The sequence below is a fragment of the Phodopus roborovskii genome, unplaced genomic scaffold (assembly GCF_943737965.1).
Source record: "Phodopus roborovskii unplaced genomic scaffold, PHOROB, whole genome shotgun sequence".
Taxonomy (NCBI): Eukaryota; Metazoa; Chordata; class Mammalia; order Rodentia; family Cricetidae; genus Phodopus; species Phodopus roborovskii.
This window is the reverse complement of record NW_026126416.1, coordinates 14,952,384-14,975,711: the sequence shown is the minus strand read 5'-3', so window position 1 is coordinate 14,975,711 and position 23,328 is coordinate 14,952,384. Positions and strand designations below refer to the sequence as shown.

The window sequence follows — 23,328 nt, the reverse complement described above, 5'->3', positions numbered from 1 at the left end:
TGTATTCACACACACACACACACACACACACACACACACACACTTTTAGTATTATATTGTATACACAAATACAGTAAGTATTTGGTTAATGCTCAAGAGCCAATCATGTTTGCTCATATTTCTTAGCAAGGGCTTCTTGTTAATTTACATTTGGCATTAGAGCTAGAGATGTAAATGAGGTGGCACTGGGTTATGGGGCAGAGGCAGTTCTACTCCATTTGGACATGAGATACCCACAATGTTTTGTTTGAAGATGTACCAAACAGTGGAAGAACACCTCCAGCTATAAAAGGGACAGAGTGACTTCTAGGGATGTTGCTTCAAGAGCTGGCAACACTAGTACTAGGGTTGCATATAGTCAAGTCAGTAGACAGTCTTGAAGAACACCTCAATTCAGTGAGAGAGAACAACTCTTCACCATAGTAGACAGAAGCCAAAGGAAAAAGGCAGCTGGACACTGGCTGCCAGAGAAAGCCACCTACAGACAGATCCCTGGTTGTGCAGATCAGCAAACCCAGGGAAATTAGGTAGGAGTAAGTTTCATTAGTATTCTCTCTTCACACCAATGAATGGGTGAAATAGATGGAAAAAGAATACTATTCTTAGGATTCTATATTCTATAGAAGCTATATTTAGCAATATATTATATTATCATATACAATATAATGTGTATCTCAGTAAACTGTATTCTTATACTATTTCATACCTCCAAATCTCTTCCACATTTATCTGAGTCTAGTTCTAGGACAGAAATTTTAATGGATTTCAAGCAAATAATTAAAGAACTAAAGACACTAATCATAAAAAGGAAGAAATATGAATCTAGGTCTTCAGTGATGGAGTAATAAACTAGATGGATTATTTGAAAACATTCTGCAACATAAAAAGTAATATTGACATGCAATAATTATAAATGTCATTGTTCTGAGAGCAACTCAACTAAAAATTTTCAAGTAACTGGATTGGAAAACATATTTCATAGTCTTAAGAAAATGTTTTATGTTGCAAATTGAGTAACAACAGATTTGCCTCCTAGAAGGAAAAAGACATATTTTGTACTTTAAGTGAGTTCAAACTGATTTTGACACTTCTACCCTAGGGACCACACTCCAAGGAATATCAGAAACTAGATAGCTTGGCTGACTTTCCAAAAGTACAGTGGTCTTTTACTTTGCTTAGGATAAACACATATGCCTGGCAGATAATACCTGTCAATGAAAAATGTGAAGTAGCTAGGAGACACCAAGAAAATCAATGAAGTGAGTCAGTTTTTATTGTTGAACCTATCGTGACTCATGCTGCTCCTCATATGTTGAATGAGGGAAAGGTTAAATTAGGAGAATACCACAGCCTGTGAACCCAGCACTAGGTCCTGTATGCTATAGATTTCTTCCTATTTTTTTTCTTTTTTTGCCAGCACTGAAGATTGAATCTAAAGCCCTCTGCATGCAACACAAGTATTTTACCAACTGATATATATCTGTAACCCCATAACCCCATACTCAGAATTTCTTGTTTAAGAAATGTATTCTAGAGAACCTACACACATGCATGAACACACAGGGGTTTACTGTGAGAGCCAATGAGCATATTGAATTGTTTGATATGCTCACTGTCTATTATGTATATCAAAGTGTCATAATTATAAATAAAATTACAATAAGTACTCTGCTTCAATATAGTGTCTTCTATGTATGACATGCAACTGAACCCATGAAATCTCAACAATATGATTGCCTAAATAAAACCTGAAAATAGGCAACACAAATTGACATGTTAATATACATGGGGAAAATCCCTATAGACCCTATACCTAGATAAAGCTCTTCAGACAATTAGTGGTTACTGAAAAGGGGAGATCAGTCTTGCACAGGTTATCCAATCCCAGAATACATATACATACAAGCAACATCAAATAGATTCAACAAGTTGTATATATAAATGTGTGTGTGTATGTGTATGTGTGTAAAACATGAATAAGAGGCATGAAGTTGAGAAGAAATAAGGAAGAACCTTGAAAGAGTTAGAAGGAAGAGAGAGGAGAAAATTATGTCAACACAGTACTTATATATATGAAGTTCTCCAAAAGTGAGAAAGTAAAAAATAGAAATAAAACAATGGGAATGTGAAGTTAAAGACATACCATTTTGTCAGTTTAATAGTCCTTCTCTCATCAGTATCATTTGCCATGAAAATGTGTTGCAGTTGCACAACCATGCCTCTCTTAGACACTTTACTAGCATCAGATTCTATCTACTATTGCTTTAATTTAACAACATGTGGTGAGTATTTTGTTTAAAATGCGGTCCTAAGGTAGGCATGCAGATGCAAGTGGCTTCTGCTGTTTGTCTCTGAATGCAGGAGCCAGAAAAGGCATCTAGTTTCTTGTCTTTCTCTGAATTCTTAACAAAAAGTAAAGTCAATCAAGCAGCAATATAACCCCATAGCAAGTAAAAGACCTGGGTACTCAAACACTTCTGTGTGATGCCTAAAGCTAGATATGTTTTAGTCACAAAGATTGATACTGGTTTGAATGCAGGAATCCTCAATGCATGCAAAGTGGCACAGATGTGAACTGATAGCACAGCACCATTGAAACAGACAGATGGGGAGAGCTGGCAGGTTTTCATGGTAAATAACACCCTGTGCTGAGGTCAAATCTAGAAAAATTCTGTGAACAGGCTATTATGAAACCAACTAGTCACAGTTATGGAAATAGCTTCATGTGTGAGACAGGGGAATAATTGGTAACCTTGAAATGGACATCTCAATTATACTCATACTCATTGCTATCAATCAGTGTTAGTATGTCAGTATGAAAGCCAGAGATCTCTACATTTTGACTGAGGGTGAGCCGGTCAGTATCACTAAAAATCCAACAGACCAACAGAAGCACATAGTCCATGCCCAGATTGTTGGTAATTTATCCTGAATCTACTTTTTATTCACTTGACTTATGGCAATGAACTCAGTGTTTGGCATCTGCAAATATCACTTGGTGAGCTGGCAAGAGGATAGATGCAGTTCATATTTATTCTTTTATTCACATAGCAAATGTTGGTATCCTGCTGGATTAAAGTATCAAAGTAATAACAGGAGTCAATACATTCATAACACAGTAATCTGTAGAGCCACTAATACTAGACAAATTTAAAAAAAAATAGTGTGCATTTGTTTGTTCATTCAACTAGGGCTATAGTTGCACTTTATTGGGATTTTCAAAAGACACTATTTCTCTGCCAAAGACAAACTATTGAATGTTGTTTCTAAAACTACCCATGTATTTGGACCACCAGCTATAACTTAACATCTTTTCTGCATTGAGGCACAGCCTGGTGTCTATAGAGAGGAAGTGCATCAACTTTCTAGTGACAACTTTGCTCCCTGGAGCCATCCTTCATTTTTAGGACTAATTAGAAACCATCACTTAATTAATCCAAAAAAATCCAAATATTTTTTTTAAATTTAAATAAATTTATTACTTAATTGGTAAAACAACGAGCCATTTAAAAGATGAGTGATTTAGTAACTCCCAGGATCAATCACTACAGTCCTGTGGAATGATTTTATAATAAAAAGTTCTCTGTACCTGTGGCCCTGGGTTTTTAACTCTTCACCCAGTCTCCACCTCCTACTTTAGAATTGCCTTTGCAAAGTTTAGAAAGCACTAGGGGTCAGGCTGTCTATCCTCATGGAGCCCTGAAAAAGCAAGCAGTATGGTGGACTGCATAGACTCTCTGTGAGAAGCAAAATTTACCTGCAACCACATTATGAATCATTAGACTGTAAGGCACTGTTAAGACCAGGATCAGGCATATGGAACAGTAAAGACCATTGACTTAAATGGTCTTACAAAATGATGACTGACAAGTTAGTACCAAAGATTAATCCACTAAGAAAATATTGCTCAATTATATAATCACTGAATACTTCATCTAATTTTAGAACTAAATTGAGCTTCAGGAGTCAGTGGTAGTGGCAATGAGTAAGCCACCAGGCAGATTTAACTTCATGTGTTTCGGTGTTTTGCCTACATGTCTGCCTGTTTGTCCCACTCCACCCAACCCCCACCAATCCACTCCTCCTCAGTTTCTGTTCAGGAAAAGCACAGCCCTCCCATGGATATCAAATATGGCATATCAAATGCAGTAAAACTATGTACCTCCTCTTGTATTATGGCTGAGCAAGGCAACCCAGTATGAGAAATACAAAAGATTCAGAGACATCCCCTGCTCCCACACCACACAACAGTCCCATGTGTAGAGGGCCTAGGTTGATCCCATGCAGACTCCCTAGTTGTTGGTTCAGACTCTGAGCTCCTTTGAGCCAGGTTATCAATTCTGTGGGTTTTCTTGTGATGTCCTTGACCCCTCTGGCTCCTGCAATAATCCTTCTTCCCTTTCTTCAGCAGGATTCCCCAAATTCAGTGGGTCTTGGCATCTATTTCCATCAGTTGCTGGAGGAAGCCTCTAAAGCCAAATTATTTTTTAATCCATAAAGAATCACTTACATTGGGCAACCTCTCTACCCAGTCTTTGGCACATCCCTTAGTTGCTTGACTGTCTATTTGCCTAGCAAAACATCCCACGCTATCCTAATGACATTCAGTGATTCTACTGTGATAGCTAAGCATGTGGGATAGCAGGTTTAGAAAGAACAAAGGTGGAGATTTATCTTAAGTATCTGCTCACATACATCTTGGATGATTTGATTGTGACACAGTTACTCATTCCACACCCTGTACAGGAAAAAATTATGAACAAAGCTACTGAGTTGCTTAATTCAAGTACCTTCTGTTTTTAAAATACTGCTATTTGCTGCCTACTTTCATTGTTGATTTGGCTCTGCATAGATCTTTGATCTTCTGCATTTTGTTTCCTACTCTTAGCCCGTGCTTGTCTTCATTCTCAGTAAAAGGACTCCATACAGCTCTCTAGATACATACTGAATGTCAACATCAGGCAAGGCATTCTGTTTATCATGACAAAACATCTACTACAATATCACAGCTTTTTCTTGACATACATTCTGATATTGTGGGCATCTGTGGAAGTCATGGGTCTCATGACTGTCTGCACCCTGTGGGCTCCTTTTGTAGCATTTCTCCAAATTCCTGAATCAATTTTCAGTAATAATAACCACCATGGGATAAAGATTATGTCATCTCCAGACTAGTTTTTCCCTGGGCAGTCGATAAGGGTGGCAGAGAATGGCACACCTGTTGGGTGGATATGAGAAAGTGAATGGGAGCTGCCACTATGACAGGAGACCATTCTATATGGATAAAAAACACATGGGCAATGTCAGAAACGCCTAAACCATATCTTCTGATCTCTTTACCAACTTTCAGGGACATTAACCAGAGAGCACTTTGCTGTTAATGGAAGATCTGGGACAAGAACCCAGTCTCCTAACTTTTGATTGCCTACTCCTGGGACCATCCTCTTTGGAAGGCAGTATCTTCTAAATAAAAATGGACTCAACAAATGACCATGTGTTCAGATTTTCATCTTCAAAATTTACTTACTCTTTCTGTTGTATAACATATTTATCAATAGAAATTGTATATCAAAATTTCAACCTTTTATTATCAGTGTGTGTGCTGTGTGTGTGTGTGTGTGTTGTGTGTGTGTGTGTGTGTGTGTGTGTGTGTGTGTGTGTGTGTAAGTTCAGGGATAACTCTGTGAAGTTGGTTCTCTTTTTCCACTGAGTGAGTTCTGGGATATGAACTATTAACTCAGATCATGAAGTTTTCATGATAAATGCTTTTATCATTCAAACTAAGTCTCTAGTGTAACAAGTCTTGTGTAGGAATGACTGTATTGTGTGTTGCTTCTGACAACTCTGGAGATAAATGAATTCATGTTTGAGAAGGCCACCTACTAGTTTATTATAATACTGTGATTTCTCTTAAAGGACAAAGGTTGTTCATCATCTATCCTCCTTAATATTGATTATAAAATATTAAATCTTTGAACTGACCATTTAATACTTTCTAAAATTGTACTTTTAGATATTCTGGTAGAATAAGAGAGCTAATTTAATAGTGAGGACAGAATGTTGATATTCCCGCCTTAATAGTAATATAAATTATCTGTTACACTGAAGGAAGTGTGTTTATAATTGTCCTAAAGATGGTTAAAATATCCCCGTCCCTTCAGTCTCAACAACAGCTCTTAAAATCCTGTGGGTACAAGTCACATCTTGCCAGAAGCAACACAGTCATTATTACTCAAGGTTTGCAGGATCAATTAAAATTTTAAATTGTCACACTGGAGAGATGCCTCAAGTAGATAAAGTCACTTACCATGCAAACATAAATCTCTTATCTAGGAAAACTGTCAAGTAAAAATATAATGTCAGAGCTGTCATTTTTAATTTTCTAATAGCTAGACTACAGTTTAAGTAATCAATCAATACAAAATTTCTTGGTATTATTTTTATATTCATAGTACATCTCAATGTGCACACTAAATTTTCCATGACTGAAGTCAAATGAGATCCTATTAAAATACTGACACTGTGTTTAGGAGGAAATATTTTGAAGTACTTTAAGTTTGAAATAAAATTAATAAAATTCAAATATAATTTAAAACTCAGATCTTCAATTTCACTAACAGCATATAGCTAGTAGTTATGACACAGGATATTGCAGATCTAGTAGGTTAAATTATAGAAAACAAAATTCAGTAAATACTAATCTTTGCTACCAGCAAGAAGTAATATGATAATAATATTTAAGAATGGATCAGTAAACAAGTATATAAAATGTTATAGGCTGGGTGTGGTGATGTATGCCTGTAATCCTAGCACTCAGGGAGTTGAAATAGGAAAGTCACTAATTTGAAGGCACCCAAGGCTACATAATAAGACAATGTCAAAGAAAATTAAGAGAAAGAAGAAAGAAAGTGATGGGAAAAGGAGGAAGACGGGAAAGAGGGAGGTGAGGAGAGGGGGAAAGGTCATGAGAAGTAAAACATATATTTAGAGCTAGGTTAAATTATCTTTGTTGAGTTTTATCTGAGACACCTTTAAACATTAGTTTTTCTTACCTGTAAGGTAGTATTACCTGCACTATTGGAAACCTAAGATTAAATGAAGTCATTTAGATAGTAGGCTTGTTAAGAGCATGTAGTGCATTCCAAGATTTGAAAAATTCAACTGTTACCATTAGTAGCTATAGAATCTGTGGGATCTGTGCACATTTAGGTGAATGAAATATCTAAGAGGGATATAACAATTACTTGTAGGATATAGGAATTGCAGTGTTTTATAAATTGTGTTGCATTGTAAAATGCATACTGACAGAGCTGTAAGTATATAGCTCAATGGATTTTTACAAAGTAAACATACCTGTGTATCCAATAACAACAAATGTGGAACATTCAGAGAATCCCAAAATCCTTGTTAATGGTCAAAAATAAAGGGAAAACTATCACTTTCCTGACATCCAAGTGCTATAGTTTTGCAAACTTTGTAAAAATGGACTCACAATCTACAATCAAAAGAGTCCAACTTCTTTCATAAAATTTGCCCACACCAATGTGCATCTTTCATTAGGTTATATTCAACTGTATTTTCAAAACTAATACATTCATTCTATAACAAATGGGCTTTTGAGTCATTTCAAGATTAGGACTATGACAAAGACTGATGCTATGCTACATGTCTTTGCTGAGTGGAATTTGAGTTTTTAAACTTGGCCTTGTTAAAAAGTGAGAGTCACTGCTCATATCACTTCCACTTAGGTACCTTGGATAAGCACAAGGAGCTGGAGGATCTCATGGCTAAGTTCTTGAATGTAGAAGCAGTGATGACCTTTGGAATGGGATTCGCAACCAACTCAATGAATATCCCTATACTTGTTGGAAAGGTAAGAAATTGTCATGTGTCTTCTGCTGCATTATTCCTAAGAAGTAAACCTTCAGGCAAATCCTCAGGAAGTGTTACCAAAAAGCCCTTCTTTTCAATGTCAAAATCTTTGGACAAATATGTCAGCATAGTCTAGCAAATCATTGTGATGATACCGGTTATTGAATTGCTGGACTGTGATACAAAATGTCATCTTCAACAGTAACTTAGAAAAGCTGTATTTTAAGTATTTTCATCTACACTTGTCATAAAGCAAGTACTTACTAAGCACTATTTTGGACCAAAAAAATTTCCTATGTCATTCTTTTATTTGGTTGACTAATTATTAAAATTCTACATATCATGACATGAAACCACATACAGTATATAAAAGGATGAACAAGACCCCTGCCTTATAAATTTAAGTGTCTAAATCATAGTGAAGAAAAAATATAATAAATAAAATTGGATGGACACTATAGGAAAAAGAACTGCCAACTGTTCTTGAGATAGCTTGCAATGTCTGTACTAGAATTATGATAAAACATTGATACACTAGTGCATTATTTCTTTAAACAATAAAGAAGAGACTGCACAAGCAAAGCATAGTGTTGAGGAATTAGAACTCAGAATCACGAACCAAAAAGAGACCAACAATGAAAGCACATGCCAAATCACCAAGAACTTCACATGGTAAACCATGCCAGAATGTTTAAGGATGCCACTGAGAAAGAAATGACAAGTTGGCTACCTCATTTTAAATAAGCAAGTGTGATAGTCAGAATTATGCTTTTAAAAAATGTAATCACAATTGTGTGTGATATGTGATCTTAAATTGAAATCTGTGAACGTTCATTGAAAAAGATAGTTATAACATCATTAAAAGTATTAGAACAAGTGGGGAAATGTTAATTTTAGTGACATATTAATTGTTGCTACATAATATGTGTAACATTTAATATAAAAATATGGAACTTTGTGGCAGTAACAACTGCTTTATTTATGGTAATTGCACAGCTAAAGAACTTAGATATAAGGTATCATGAGGTTTACAATAATTCTGAAATGTTTCAAGGGGAAAATTGCAAATTGACACATATTCTTCAGCATGGAGATAAGGCAATTTTGCTAACTTCAGCCTCAAAAACCTAAAACATGTTGTATATGAAATTACCAAAATACAAGGAGGAAACTCAATTCCATGTGACCACAGAAAACAAAAGAGAGCCATAATTTCTCTTCAGTTTGGGTACCCTTGGACAACTCTAAAATGTATGCATTTTAAATTTTTAAAGAAAAATAAATTTACATATTGGATGAACAGCAGTATTTTCCATCCACTTCACACTGACTTTCCATGTACACTTTTCCTAAATCAAAGTTTTTGACTGTTCTGTCTCCATTGGGCTGTTAATACTGGCAGAATGAGAACAAGGTAAGATTTTGAAATGCCTCCCAGGGTTAGGAGTTGTAGCTAGTAATTCCAGATAAGAGATTTGAGAAGCATTAGCCCCCTGCTGTACCTTAGGGGAAAATAATTGAGAAAGAACAGAATTTCCAGGGAAAATTACAGCTGTTGCATGTGTGACTGGCAAAAACTAAAAACTAGCCAAAGAATCAACAGTATGAGAGAGAGAAAAAGCCTGAAAACTGCAGGAACTCTGCAAATTCCTACACCATTCCATGGACTATTTGCCAAGCGAGAGTCTGTTTCCACAATTGCCTTGCCCCAATGAAGCCCACTGGACAGGTAGTCATATGCTGATCTGAGACTAGGCTACATCGCTCCCAACAACTATGTGGCCCTGGCTGTCCTAAAACTCACTCTGTAATCAGGCTGGCCTCAAACTCAAGAGATCTGCCTGCCTGTGCCTCCCAGGTGCTGGGATTACAAGTGTGAGACACTACACCTGGCCTACATCTTTTCATACTTGGTGAAAACTGAAACTCGCACAATTTTAAACTGTGCATACCACTAACGTAAGGTGGAAACAAACCATCTTTGCTGCAGGCTCCTGCCCTCAGGTATCTGTGATTTGCTTCACGTGTGGCCTTAGCTTAGAGATTAACTGTATTTTAATATACCACCATCAAAAAGCCTCACTTTCTTGGTAGACTCAAAGAGCAGATAATTGCAAGCAGGAGACTTGATGATGAAAGATTTTGTGAAGTTCTTGTCAGTAGGAAATTCAACTGGCACTCTATTTCTAAACATGCTTTCTAAAGATAATGTAAATGTATTCAAATGGAAAATTAGATGAAATGTGGACAACAGCAAACATTTGTAAAAAACAAAAATCCTGCCATCTACAAGTTATAACAGCTTGGTGAGGGTTCCATGAAGATATGTGCTCTCAAGGTATACACATAAAAAATAAAAAAAGGCAAGTATGATGATGGATACTTGTAACCTCAATGCTTGGGAGACTGAGATAGGAATATAGGTTCAAGGGTAGGTGGGGCTACTTACTGAGTTCTAGGCCAGCTGTCTCAAAAATAACACAATTTAAAATGGCATTTTATCACTCACTAACCACTTGAAAATATTGTGGCAATGTTTCAGTATCAGTAACTGTGGTGCTTTAAATAAGAATGACATCCACAGACTCATATATTTGAATGCTTAGTGACCGGGGAGTGGCATTACTCTAGAAGGATTAGGAGGTGTGGCTTTGTGGGAAGGGGTGTGCCACTAGGGGGTGTGCTCTGAGGTTTCAAAAGCCTAAAGCAAGCCCAGTGGCTTTCTCTACTTCCTGCTGCCTGTGGATCCAGATGTAGAAGTGTCAGGGAGGTCTCTAGCACCATGTCTGCCTTTGTGCTGCCATGCTCCCAGCCATAATAGTAGACCACAGTCCTGAAACTGTGGGCAAGCTCCAATTAAATATTTTCTATTATAAGAGCTATCATGGTCATGGTGTCTCTTCACAGCAATAGAACACTGACCAAGAAAGAAGTTGGTATCAGAAGTGGGGTGTGTCAGTTAGGGTTTTTGTTGCTGTAAAGAGACGCCATGACTCCATAGCTCTTATAAGAAAAATGTTTAATTGGTGTGGCTCACTTACCGTTTCAGAGGTTCAATCCATTATCATCATGATGGGAAGCATGGCAGTGTGCAGACCGATGTGGTGCTGGAGAAGGAGCTGAGAGTCCTCTATCTTGTAGTGACACACTTCCTTCTACAAAACCACACTTCCCAATAGTGCCAATCTCTCGGAGCTTATGGAGACCAATTACATTCAAATTACCACATGGAGTATTGCTGTGATAGGCCTGACCTATCTGCTTGTTGGTAGAATGTGGATATTGGAATAGGAAAGCGGCTAAACACTTTACATGGGGTTTAATGGGCCATAATGGTTGGAGCATGTAAGACAGTGAGTGCGAAGGGACCAGACCCTCACTCAGTCCCTTGCTTTAGCAGACATGACAGGCTGCAGAAAAGATGCAGAAAGATGTGCTAAGCTTCTTGATCTTGCCCATTCTCCCAGTTTCTAGGAGGACAGATACCCTCCACACGGCAAGGAACCAATCACAAGTTAACGCAGGCTCTGGGCGTGCTTTACAGTAAAAGTGTATTAACAGTGCCAGGCAGAGCATACCAACCACCCTCGGAGGGCCTACAGACCATAACAACCAGTTGATCAATCAACACAGGACAGGTCGCCCAAGCCCAGAAGCACACCAATCCTGAGACTGTTGCATACACCTAGACACTCCCCTTATACACCCTAGTAAGTTCCCTGCTTTGAAGTTCTCCCCAGATCCTTCTCACTCCTGATAGGAGGGAGGGAAGACCAGAGTTAACTCATTAAATAATAAAAGACTCTTTGCTTTTGCATGGTGGGGGGGGGGAGATTTGGAAATTCCTTAATGTAAACTCCCCTAGGTGCCAGGAGGACTAGTGAGAATCTTCCAAATAATCTAGCACAGACTCAGGTGCCAAACTAATCTACAGCCCTCTGCAAAATATCAGACTTCCAGTCAAAGTTCAATCCTTTAGACTCTGATGCTTAACATGATATTTCTGTTGTAAACTATTTATAAATGTTCCAGTAAAAATGCAATGTCTTACAAACAACTGCTATCTCCATGAGACAGCTAAAAGATTAGATTTTGTTCATGTAAATACCAGCTGAAATTCAACCTTTTCAAATTAAATAGAGTTCAGACTTAACATAGCTTTCAGTGTTTTCTAGCTCCCATATATTGCCTTTCCTTTCATAATCTTGTGGTTTGTGTTTGTTTTCTGCCTAGGGATGCCTCATTTTAAGTGATGAGTTCAACCACACATCTATCATCCTGGGGGCTCGACTATCAGGTGCAACAGTAAGACCCTTCAAACACAACAGTGAGTATATGTGCATTTATCCAAAATTTAATTGCTTGCTCCCAGACAAAGGTCAAGATTATTCATGAGATTTTGTCCTTGCTTTTCAAACTGGCAAATTAGCCTAATGTAAAACAATTATGTTTATATTCCCTGCTGGCTTGTTAACCTCTGGTGACCTGAAACAAATGGCTGCAGTATATTAAATGTGCAGATTGCTAAGTGTTACCAAAACACATTACTGTCACTGCTAGCGGTCTTGTGATGTGGCTTCTGAAGATGTGATTGATATCTGAGGACACCATTTAATTATCAGATGTGTCATAATTCTCCCCTTCTTGTAACCTTGTCTTGGAAAAGTACAAAGATTTTAAATTTTGAGCTATGTATAAGTAAAAAGTTAGCTTTCATCTTGGTATAATGTCTGTTTTCCCTACCCCTACACACAAACGCTCATATCTCTGTCCTCCAGATATTCTTAACTATATTGGAATATATCTCTTCAGAAGCTGTAGAGATGGCTCTGTGGTTTAGAACTCTTGTTTTTCTTGAAGAGAACCCAGGTTCAATTCCCAAGATGCCCATAGTAGCTTACAACCATCAGTAACTCCAGTGATAGGTAATCAGATGTCTTTTCTGACTGCTGTGGGCATGCATGGTACACATACATACATGCAGACAAAATATTCATAAACATAAAACAAAATAAATGATAGATCTCAAAAGGTTTTTTAGTGTCCTTCCAGGCTCTGTGTTATGTGGTTGATGGTGAAGATAATGCAGAGGGCTATTCCCTTGCTCTTTATGGGTCAGATCAGACACCATTGGAAGTCTCAGGAAAACAACCTAAAAGAAACAGGTCATGGATGGTGACACCTATGTCCTTTGGTCCAGATGTGCTCCTGATTTGTGCCACTTTCTATAAATTCCTTCATCTTTTTTGCATTCAATGAGCGCATTGGTAAAGCTAAGGAAGACGTTAACCTATATGACTTTTTGAAGCTCTGCTTCTGGCACATCAGCATCAAAGGGTCTACTCCATTTTGTATTTCAGCTCATGTAACTACACACACACACACACACACACACACACACACACACACACACACACACACAAGCATACTTACTTTTATTTCTTAACACCTTTCTCTCTTTCGTTCCATTCCCCTCAACTTTCCTCCCTTCTATTCCTCAGTACAACCTTTCTTCAAAGAATTCACAAAAGGCAAAGGAAAGGAAGGCTGATAATATGTAGGAAGGATTATCCTGGTTCTCTATGCCTTCCTTGAAGTAATCTCAAGCCAAAGAACAATTGGCTCATGAGGGAAGCGTGAAAATGCACATGAGTATTCTCAAGTGAACCACTGGGTCTAGCTAGTGGAGTGTTCAATGAAAACCTGCTCTCACTGAAGAAGGGCCTGGGGTAGGAGTGTGTATTGTGTTTATCTAAGTCGTTCTATTACCAATACAGAATCAGGAGTCAAATATTGTGGTGAAAATCTGATAGATCAAGAAAGCAATGGAGGAGCAACAGCTAACCTTCTCTTCACACTTCCCAAATCAAAGAGAGCATAAAATCTCGAAGTTCCTCCTTACTCCTTCCTGTTTGTCTCCTTTATTCATATTCCTGGCTTCCCTATGGCTAATTCATCAGATTGTCACTGGCTCCAAATGTTAAATTTATTAACATGGTCTCGAAGTAGCAAACACACCACAACAAATGGGGATTAGCATGCACTGGAGAACTACTTCCAGCATATGTGCACAGATTGCTATGATGGGGTGAGGACCAGGGCCAGGCACTCCAGAAGAATAAGACTGCAAACATGTGGCTCAACTCTGATGTATAGATAAGTATAATTAAAAATGTGTTGCCCTCGTTTCTTTTATTTGCAGCAAATATTCAACTTCTCATTTTACTGTATGATAAGACAAATCCCTTCAGTTATGTTGATTTGCCATCTATTATCACATCTAATTTCAAATTACATTGGTAGTACAATTAATTCATACTTGAAATACACATCTTCTAGGGATTAAAGAAGTATTTATGGACTGGGTATAATGATTCCTTCCAGGAATCCTGGCACTCAGGAGGCTCAGTTAAGAAGATTGTGAGTTCAAAGCCAGACATGTATCCATAATGAAGCTCTGTCAACACATAGATGAAGAAAAAAAAAAAAGAAAGAAAGAAAAGAAAAGAAACAGTAATATTTTTATGAGGTGACCAGGCAAATTCCTTTGGTGTTAGCACAAATGTGATATATGTCTCTGAATCTTTACCATGACAGATGACTGATGGTAGAAGCTCATAACTGGAAATGAATAAACCACGTATATGGATAACACAATAATCTACATTCTAAAACAGACAGAGCTGGGTTATAATTTATTTGGAAAAAATGAGCTGGGTCATTGTCAAGATTGACGTCTTATTTCTTCATTCCATTCTACTAAACAGTAGTTTGTGACCCAACTGTAAAATATAGGCATCTAGAAAACATCTATAGCAGTTTAATAATTTCCCCCTCCAAATTAAATACAAATATTGGATTGAAACTAATGCACTGTATGTCTATAATATACAATGAGAGATAGAAAACCTAAGCCTTATTAAAGATTTTTCTATTTTAGCTTTACAAATGCCATCATTGAATGCAAGAAAGATGAAGAATTTACAGAAAGTGGCACAAATCAAGAGCGCAAATCAATAGGCAACTGGCCTATCTTGCCAAAGCTGTGAATTAGGCCAGGGAGACCCATTGCAGCTTCCAATGTTCAGATTTGTAGAACTTTCAGTTTGTCTTGTTTTAGTCAATAATTTGGGCTATTTTCTTGCATTGTCAGTAAGAAACAAATGCAAGGCTTTACTCCCTTCCACCAGTGTGCATCATGCAGCTTTATGCTATAGTCCCATTATGAAAACAGCACCTTAGGGACCAGAGCTATGTCCTCTAATTTCTTGAGAAGTGAAAGAAGTGAGAAGGTGTCTGGAGGGGAAAGAAATAGATGGGCAACAATATATACGATGGTCATTTCTGATGGTTCCATTTGCAGCTTTGTGATACTCCAGATAATACATATATGTGTCTGCACCCATCACCATGATACTTTACTCCTGAACACTCACCCATAGATTAGAATGATATTGTAAAGGAGTTATTTAAGGTTCTGTAAAAGATGCCAAAATTTCATGTATGACAGAAGGACATGTTCCTTCTTTTTTTTTTTTTTTTTTTGAAACAAGCTTGTCTTACATGTCAGTCCCAGTTACCCCACCTTTCCCTCCTCCCCTGTTCTCCCCACCAACCCCCATCCCATACCCTTTCTGCTCCTCACAGAGGGTGAGGCCTTCCATGAGGAGTCTTTAAAATCTGTCATATCATTTACAGCAGGGCCCCAGCCCTCCCTCATGTGTCTAGGTTGAAGGAGTATCCCTCTATATGGAATGGGCTCCCAAAGTCCATTCCTATACTAGGGAAAAATACTGATCTACTACTAGAGGCCCCATAGACTGCCTAGTCCTCCTAATGAACACTCATGTTCAGGGGGTCTGGGTCAGTCCTATGCTGGTTTTCCAGCTATCAGACTGGAGTCCATGAACTCCCCCTTGTTCAGGTCAGCAGTTTATGTGGGTCTCCAGCCTGGTCTTGACCCAAACTTTGCTCATCACTCCTCCCTGTCTGCAACTGGATTCCAAGAGTTTGGTTCAGTGTCTGCTTCTACTTCCATAAGCTACTAGACGAAGGCTCTAGGATGGCATATAAGGTAGTCACCAATTTCATTATTGGGGAAGGGCACTTAAGGTCTTTCCACTATTGCTTAGGTTGTTATTTGGGGGTCATCCTTGTAGATCTCTGGACACTTCTGTAGTGCCAGATTTCTCTTAAAGCCTAATGCATGTGGAAGAAGTATAAAGAAAAATTGGGATAGAAAAGAGTCAATGCAAGAAAACAAATTGTGGGTTTCATGAAATCTCATAATCCCAGTGTTTGGAATGTCCTGATATGGGCATCATCCTTAAGAACCTGTCCTTCCAAAGAAGCTAAAATTATACAATGGAAAAGAGAGAATCTTCAACAAATGGTGCTGGCATAACTGGATGTTGACTTGTATAAAACTGCAAATAGATCCATATCTATCTCCATGCACAAAGTTTAAGTTCAAATGGATCAAAGACCTCAACATAAATCCAATCACACTGAACCTCTTAGAAGAGAAAGTGGGAGGTATCCTTGAACAAATTGGTACAGGAGACCACTTCCTGAACATAACACCATTAGCACAGACACTGAGATCGACAATTTATAAATGGGACCTCCTGAATTTGAAAAACTTCTGTAAAGCAAAGGACAAGGTCAACAAGACAAAATGGCAGCCTATAGACTGGGAAAATATCTTCACCAACACCACATCTGACAGAGGGCTGATTCCAAAATATACAAAGAACTCAAGAAGCTAGTCACCAAAACACTAAATAATCCAATTTAAAAAATGGGATAAGGAACTAAACAGAGAATTTTCAATAGAGGAATCTAAAATGGTTGAATGACAATCCTTAGCCATCAGGGAAATGCAAATACAAATAACTCTGAGATACTATCTTACTCCTGTCAGAATGGCTAAAATCAAAAACACCAATAACAGTTTATGCTGGAGAGGATGTGGAGAAAGGGGAAAACTCTTCCACTGCTGGTGGGAGTGAAAACTTGAACAGCCATTTTGGAAATCAGTATGGTGGTTCCTCAGGAAAACAGGAATCAGTCTAACTCAAGATTCAGTAATTCCACTCTTAGGCATATACCCAAAAGATGCACATTTATACAACAATGACATCTGTTCAGCTATGTTCATAACAGCATTATTTCTAATAGCCAGAATCTGGAAGCAACCCAAATGCCCCTCAACTGAAGAATGGATGGAGAAAATACAATAAGCCACTAGGAGTTATTTTAATACTATTTCCACTTAGAAGAGTAATAGTAGTTTTTTTTTTTCTCCCTAGTACCTAGGGCCTGCCTAGCCACAGGTTTTTGGCTTCAAAATTAATGCAAGAAATAGGTTTTATTTTATAGAACAGGCCTTAAATAGTTGGTTACTCCCATGACATTCATGCCACTACTGCACAATGGGCATATCAGGCTGACAGTTACTGGAGCTTTTGGAGTTCACAGCTGGATAAGACTAATGGTTACTTTTCTCCTCCAGCAACATATATAATACCTTTTCAATGACAACAGAGATGCAGCTTCCAGGCTAGAACCACCTTGCTCTCTCCAGGTTCTAAGACTCAAATATGTAGTATCTTCAGCAATTGATTCTCACCATCAAGTTCTGGAAAACAATCAAAAAGAAAAAAATGACAATAGCCTGTAGTATTTGGCAATAGCCTGTAGTATTTGGCAATAGCCTGTAGTATTTGGGGTTCTCACTTGCCAACAACTCCAATAGAGATCATCCATTCATGACACTGGGGTTTCTATTTGTTAGTCTGTGGCATCTAGCAAAGGCATTGATACCTCATCACAATTCCACTTAAATTCTTTCTACATAAGTTTGTAGTTTGGGAAGCTTTGACATAGCATATTCTCACGAGTTTTTCAAAATGTCATTAGTGTTAACTATCCCTCCGTGTATTCCCTCTTCTACCCTGCTATATCACTCCTATTTAATACTTCCTGTTTCATTATTCCCCTTTATAGAGAGACAACTTTTAAAACAAGTATTATTTTATATAACTGAATTAAAGTATCTTCTAATTTCAATTTGACTAACTTTTATTGGGGCAGCATTAAAGCCACCCACATCATGTCTCATTTGAGTACAAAAAAAAAAAATTTGGAAAAGGTAGTGTTCTTTAAACATTAACTTCTTATTCATTGCCTCTTTGTCCATTCATAGGCTAACAGCATGCAGTAGATAAACAAAGAGGCTGTCTCTTCCACTCCCAGGGGTTCTCTCAATGGTCAGCCTAGGTAAAGCAAAAATAAGCTAGCAATACAGGTGAGGATTTATGAGCCCTGAGAATTTCAGAGGAAAGTTGTTGTTTTTTTTTTTTTTTTTTTTTTTTTTTTTTTTTTTTGTCTCCTTGGCTGCCATCTAGTGGTGAATGATGTGGCATATACTGGAAACATTCAGAAGAGAGGAGACTCTAAAATCATGACAAAAAATCTTAGCTCCAGACAAAATGCCACTGTCCTCTCTGGTAGCTCTCATCTAGATCCTTTCCACCTCATAGTCCATGTTCATCCAAATCGGTCATCCAAAACTGTTGTGATACTAATACTGTATGTGTAGACCAATAATACCAGGCATAGTCCCTGCCTTCTGCAGAGTAGAGATGTGAGAGCTAACAAGTTAGGTGATAAATGCTTCAAAGAATAATAGACTATTTATGGCAGGAGAGAGAGAGAGAGAGGGAGAGAGAGAGAGAGAGAGAGAGAGAGAGAGAGAGAGAGAGAGAGAGAGAGAGAGAGACTCTTGCTCAGGTATGCAACATTGACCAGTTTAACATGAGGCATGGGTGATGAGTGGATGCCTTCCAGACAGACAAGAAGCAAAAACTATGTAAGAGAGCTGGAGGGTATCTGTTGGGGACCACAGAGAAACTGTCTCCAGGAAATTTCAGAGAGTTTATTATTATAACAAAAAAGTTTAAAAATCTCAGCAGCGTACACTGACCAGCACTTATTTGCCATTCAGCTTCATGGTTGAATTCAGATAACTTCTCTATCTGTCTCTCATCTTTCCCTGGAGATAGCCAAAGATTGGTGGGTTTTCTTGATATATATATATATATATATATATATATATATATATATATATATGCACATCTACTTAAATGTGCACAGTGGCCTCTATAATTTTTCACTCACTTGGGCTTTAAAATTTAAATAACACATAAAAATACCAAATAGCTGAGTTGATTCCTAAGTCCTTCCAAATGGACTCTTAGCCCAAGCCCTGCCATCTTCCATTTTCATTATTTGTTTTTGCATTGAAAGAAAACAAGGATGTTCTATCTGACATTAACTTTTCATCCTACCCTGCATCATTATGGAGTTTGAGAAAGTGGCACAAGGGCTCTCACATAAGGCAGTAAAAGTTTGTGGTTACAAATTTGAAACTTAGTACAGGTTCAAAACCCAACTCAACCATTTACAACCATAAGCCTTAGACCAGTGGTTCTCAACCCTATGGAGTCAAATAACCCTTTCACATGGGTCACATACCAGCTCTCCTAAATATTAAATATTTACATTATGACTCATAACTAGCAAAATTACAGTTATGAAGTAGCAACAAAATGATTTTATGGTGAGGGGGCTGTCACCACAACGTGAGAAACTGTATTAAAGGGTCGAAGCATTAGGAAAGTTGAGAACCATTGCCTTAGTTTACCAAATCCTCTGTGCCACAGTTGCCTGACTCACCATATGAAGAACCTGTAGTAGTTCTCCACAGCAGCCTTGTGAGAATTAAATGACCTCTGACTAAAAGTAGCATCAGAAGGATATTACACACAAAAAGAGGGCTCAGTAACAGTCAACTATCAGTAATGTGTCCACCAGAGATCACAAATATTTCACACAGGACTCTGCCAGTTATTTCACAACCTGAACAGTACCAAAACATCTGACAGTTCAAAATTCAAGCCCCCGAGGATGAGACCTCTAGCACCATGCTGCTATTCTGTTCGAACTGTAGCAGACTCAGGTCTAAACAACTGCTCAGTGGCTGTTAATTTCATCCAGTAGAGTTCAGTCTTTGCCTAGTGACAAAGCTTCAGTGTCACTAGACACTTGTCTATAGCACAGACTGCCAAGTTCTCCCAGACAGGCAAAGAAAAGCTTGAAAAAGCCTTAAACTGACTCAGCCAGCTTGTACAGACAAAGCTAGTCATCCTACCAGAGCTAAGCTTTAGTAGAAAACAAACTCCCAAATCCCCCAGGTGTTCTAAGTCTTCAGCATTGCTTTCTCAAAGTCCAGATCTGAGTATAAATCTAAAAAGAAAAAACAAACAAACAAACCTCTGACACCCTGTCAAGAAACAAAAAGAGGAAGACAAACAGAAGACCTCTCATAACTCAATTTTTCTTTTCACATTTTTTAAAGATATACAGAGCCTAGAGAAGCTCCTGAGGGAATCTATCATCAATGGCCAGCCTCGCACAGGCCGAGCTTGGAAAAAGATTCTCATCCTTGTGGAGGGCATCTACAGGTATGTGAATAACTGTAGGGGTTTGACACTCAGAGGCTTACAGCAAGCCACCCAATGGAAAAAAGATGACCTTTCTGGCTAAAGAATAAAGGATGTTCTTATAGATGCTATAGAGAAACACAAGAAAGGGCTACTGATAGAAGTGGTCAGATCTAGGGTATCATATTTTTTCTACAGCTCTATCCATCTGCTGGAATACATAGGGACTGACATGCTGGAGAAGTCTTCCTTAGAAATGTCCTCATTGCTGATCTGTCTTGCTTCATTCCAATGCTTTAGCATTTCAAAGATCTTTTGTGCCTGAGCTATTCAATATCATGATGTCCCAAGACATGTCTGTCACAGATGTTTCAGTGGGTGGCCCCAACCCCCCCCACACACACACACACGTGGGCAATGAACCCAAACATCTACTTCAGTCCTTAATCAAGTAGCTTAGTTACTGGAATCAGAATACAGGGTGTAACCTCAAGGGCAATCCTTGCTCCAGATTGGGGACAGTGCATGCTGATTTCGCATTTGGTGATATTTTTTTAAAGCAATATTATATAATGCCAGAGGCTAGCTTGTAAAACCACCAAAATTGCATAACCTCAAATTCTGACTTTTTTATTTTCATATCAATCCCAGTTCCATTTTCCTCCCTCCCTCTCTCCCATTTCCCCAACCACCCTCCTTCCCATCCCATTCACCCCTCACCCTCCCTCCCATCCCATTCCCACCCCCACTCCACAGGGAGGGTGATGCCTTCCAGAAGCGATCAACAAAATCTGGCAAGTCATTTGGAGTAGGGACTAGGCCCTCCCTCCTGGATGACTAACTTATCTACCATCAAAGAGCCCTCATCTAGTAGCTGACTGGTGATATTCTTGGGATTGTTTTCCTGCCTTCTTTAAGCTGAGCAGGAAGGCCATTTCACTAAGTCATTCAGAACAAAACTTTTATATCCATGGCTGTGACTGAATTTGCTTCATTCTCTTCCTAAATCCATTACTGTGGCTCAAATAGAAATTTCATCCCAGCATTTGCTCTTTTTACACCCGACTTTGCAAGTCAAGGAAACATTTTCTCAGAGTGCCCCTTCTTAAATCAATTCCCAAACAACTCTTTACAGCAGAGGAACCTGGGCCCTAACCCCCTGTGAGCTTCTGATAGACATGTGAAATATAAAGGGAGGAAGTAGGGACTGAGGAAACCCCAAGCAAGAGTGTGATTGCAAAGGAGACATGAGGACAATGGCATGATGAGTCACTCCTCCTCCTGCAGCTCATCCTCATCTGTAGGAAGAGCAAACATTGCTGCATAGACAGCTTATTGTTTCCTAATTCGAAATTTCTTCAACTGAAAACAAAGGACATTATGAAGATCATAAGTAAACAGCATCTGTCATGAGTCAATACTGAATAACAAAGAAAATGTGCCCTGTCCCTTCAGAGGGGGCAGGGGGGAAGGATGAATTATTCTTCCAAGTGGAAGATAATTAAAAAAAAAAAAGAGTCTTTTTTTATTATTATTTTAAATGATTAGAGTTCCGTAGTTGCAAAGATGGCAATTCATACTACATTGCTTTCTACTCTACACATACATCATTATTTCCTAAGGTCAATTCCAGGAGTGTGCAGTGCTTACAAAGTCTCTAAGACAATAATTTTTTGCCTGTCTCCCATCTCCTGTCTCCAACCAGAGAGCATTTGGCACATGTTAGTGGCCACACAAGTAGTAGCATACTATTGACATCTAGTGGGGAGAGGCTGGGAATGCTCTTGAATGTCCTGCAAAGTACAAGGCATTCAGAAGAATTCTGTAGTTCAAAATAGCAATAGTGCCAAGGCTGAGAAAGCCCTATTCTAGGATAGGTAACTACTCACTAGCCCTAAACTTGAACTTTTAGGAAGTAATTTCCTACTGAACCTGTGCTGCCATAACCTTAAATGCCAAGCTTTCTCCTTGTGTGGTTTGCAGCAGCTGCCAGCCTGGGAGCGACACAAGCAACCCTTATTTAAACATCTGTCATTCAGGCTTGGACTTATAATAGGATGAATTGGCTGAAGAAAGGTAGACTGGGCATCCCCTTTAAACGGCATCAAAAGAACACAATTTCAAACAAACAGAACTTATCTCCACTAAAGGAAAGTTTCTTTTTTTAAGTGCTTGGATTTTGACTAAAATTAGAGATCCATCAATGTTTTGCTGACAAATATTCACATCAGAAACCACTACAACAGATGGACTTACTAGGGGCTAGCCTAGGTTTTGTCCTGACCTATGGCAGGGAGGGGAGGGATGCAGGTGTAGATTTCTGTCCCTAAGTCACTAAAGCAGTAAACTACAATTTAGCAATGGTGACTCTCGGTTTATTGCTATGTAAGGAACCACCCCAAAGAATAAAGATTAACCATGATTACTTCTTGGTTTCCTTGGTCCTGTGAGTCACGTCTACTGTCACACACAGTATTCATTGAGCTTATTCACAAGAGTGTAGTCAGTCAAGAATTCAAACAGCAATGGAATATCCAAAATTACCTCATTCACACATTTAGCACTGGCTTTTGGGAGGTGACTGGGGTGTCTTTTTCTCATACACATGAATCTTATTTTATTGTATGGACACCAACACCAAGATTTGTGTCATCTGGTGTTGACACAACAACATCTGCTCATCTACTCAGAGCTTCCTTACAACATGGCCCCTGGCTTCCAAGACAGAAAATCCAGAAATTGCCATTGTTTTAAGAGAATGGTCCCAAACTGATGTTGTGCTGTGGATTCCAGAGAAAGAGATTATACTTTAACTCTTGTTGGGAAGATTAAATTGTGTGCAAGCAATGGGAAACCTGTAGGCATCTATCTTTACATCAGTCTATTGCAGATCAATCAACCTAATAGGGACACTGAGCAAAGTTTCCATGTCATAAACTTGCTTCCATTA

General features: G+C 38.4%; 1 protein-coding gene across 1 annotated transcript in view; it reads left to right on the top strand.

Moving 5' to 3' along the window:
• Sptlc3 (serine palmitoyltransferase long chain base subunit 3) overlaps window positions 1-23,328 on the top strand; it is a 101,589-nt gene that overhangs the window by 32,469 nt on the left and 45,792 nt on the right. The window contains exons 5-7 of the mRNA XM_051183149.1: window positions 7,749-7,873; window positions 12,106-12,199; window positions 20,294-20,399. Coding sequence (XP_051039106.1) covers window positions 7,749-7,873; window positions 12,106-12,199; window positions 20,294-20,399 — 325 coding nt within the window. The remainder of the gene's footprint in view (window positions 1-7,748; window positions 7,874-12,105; window positions 12,200-20,293; window positions 20,400-23,328) is intronic.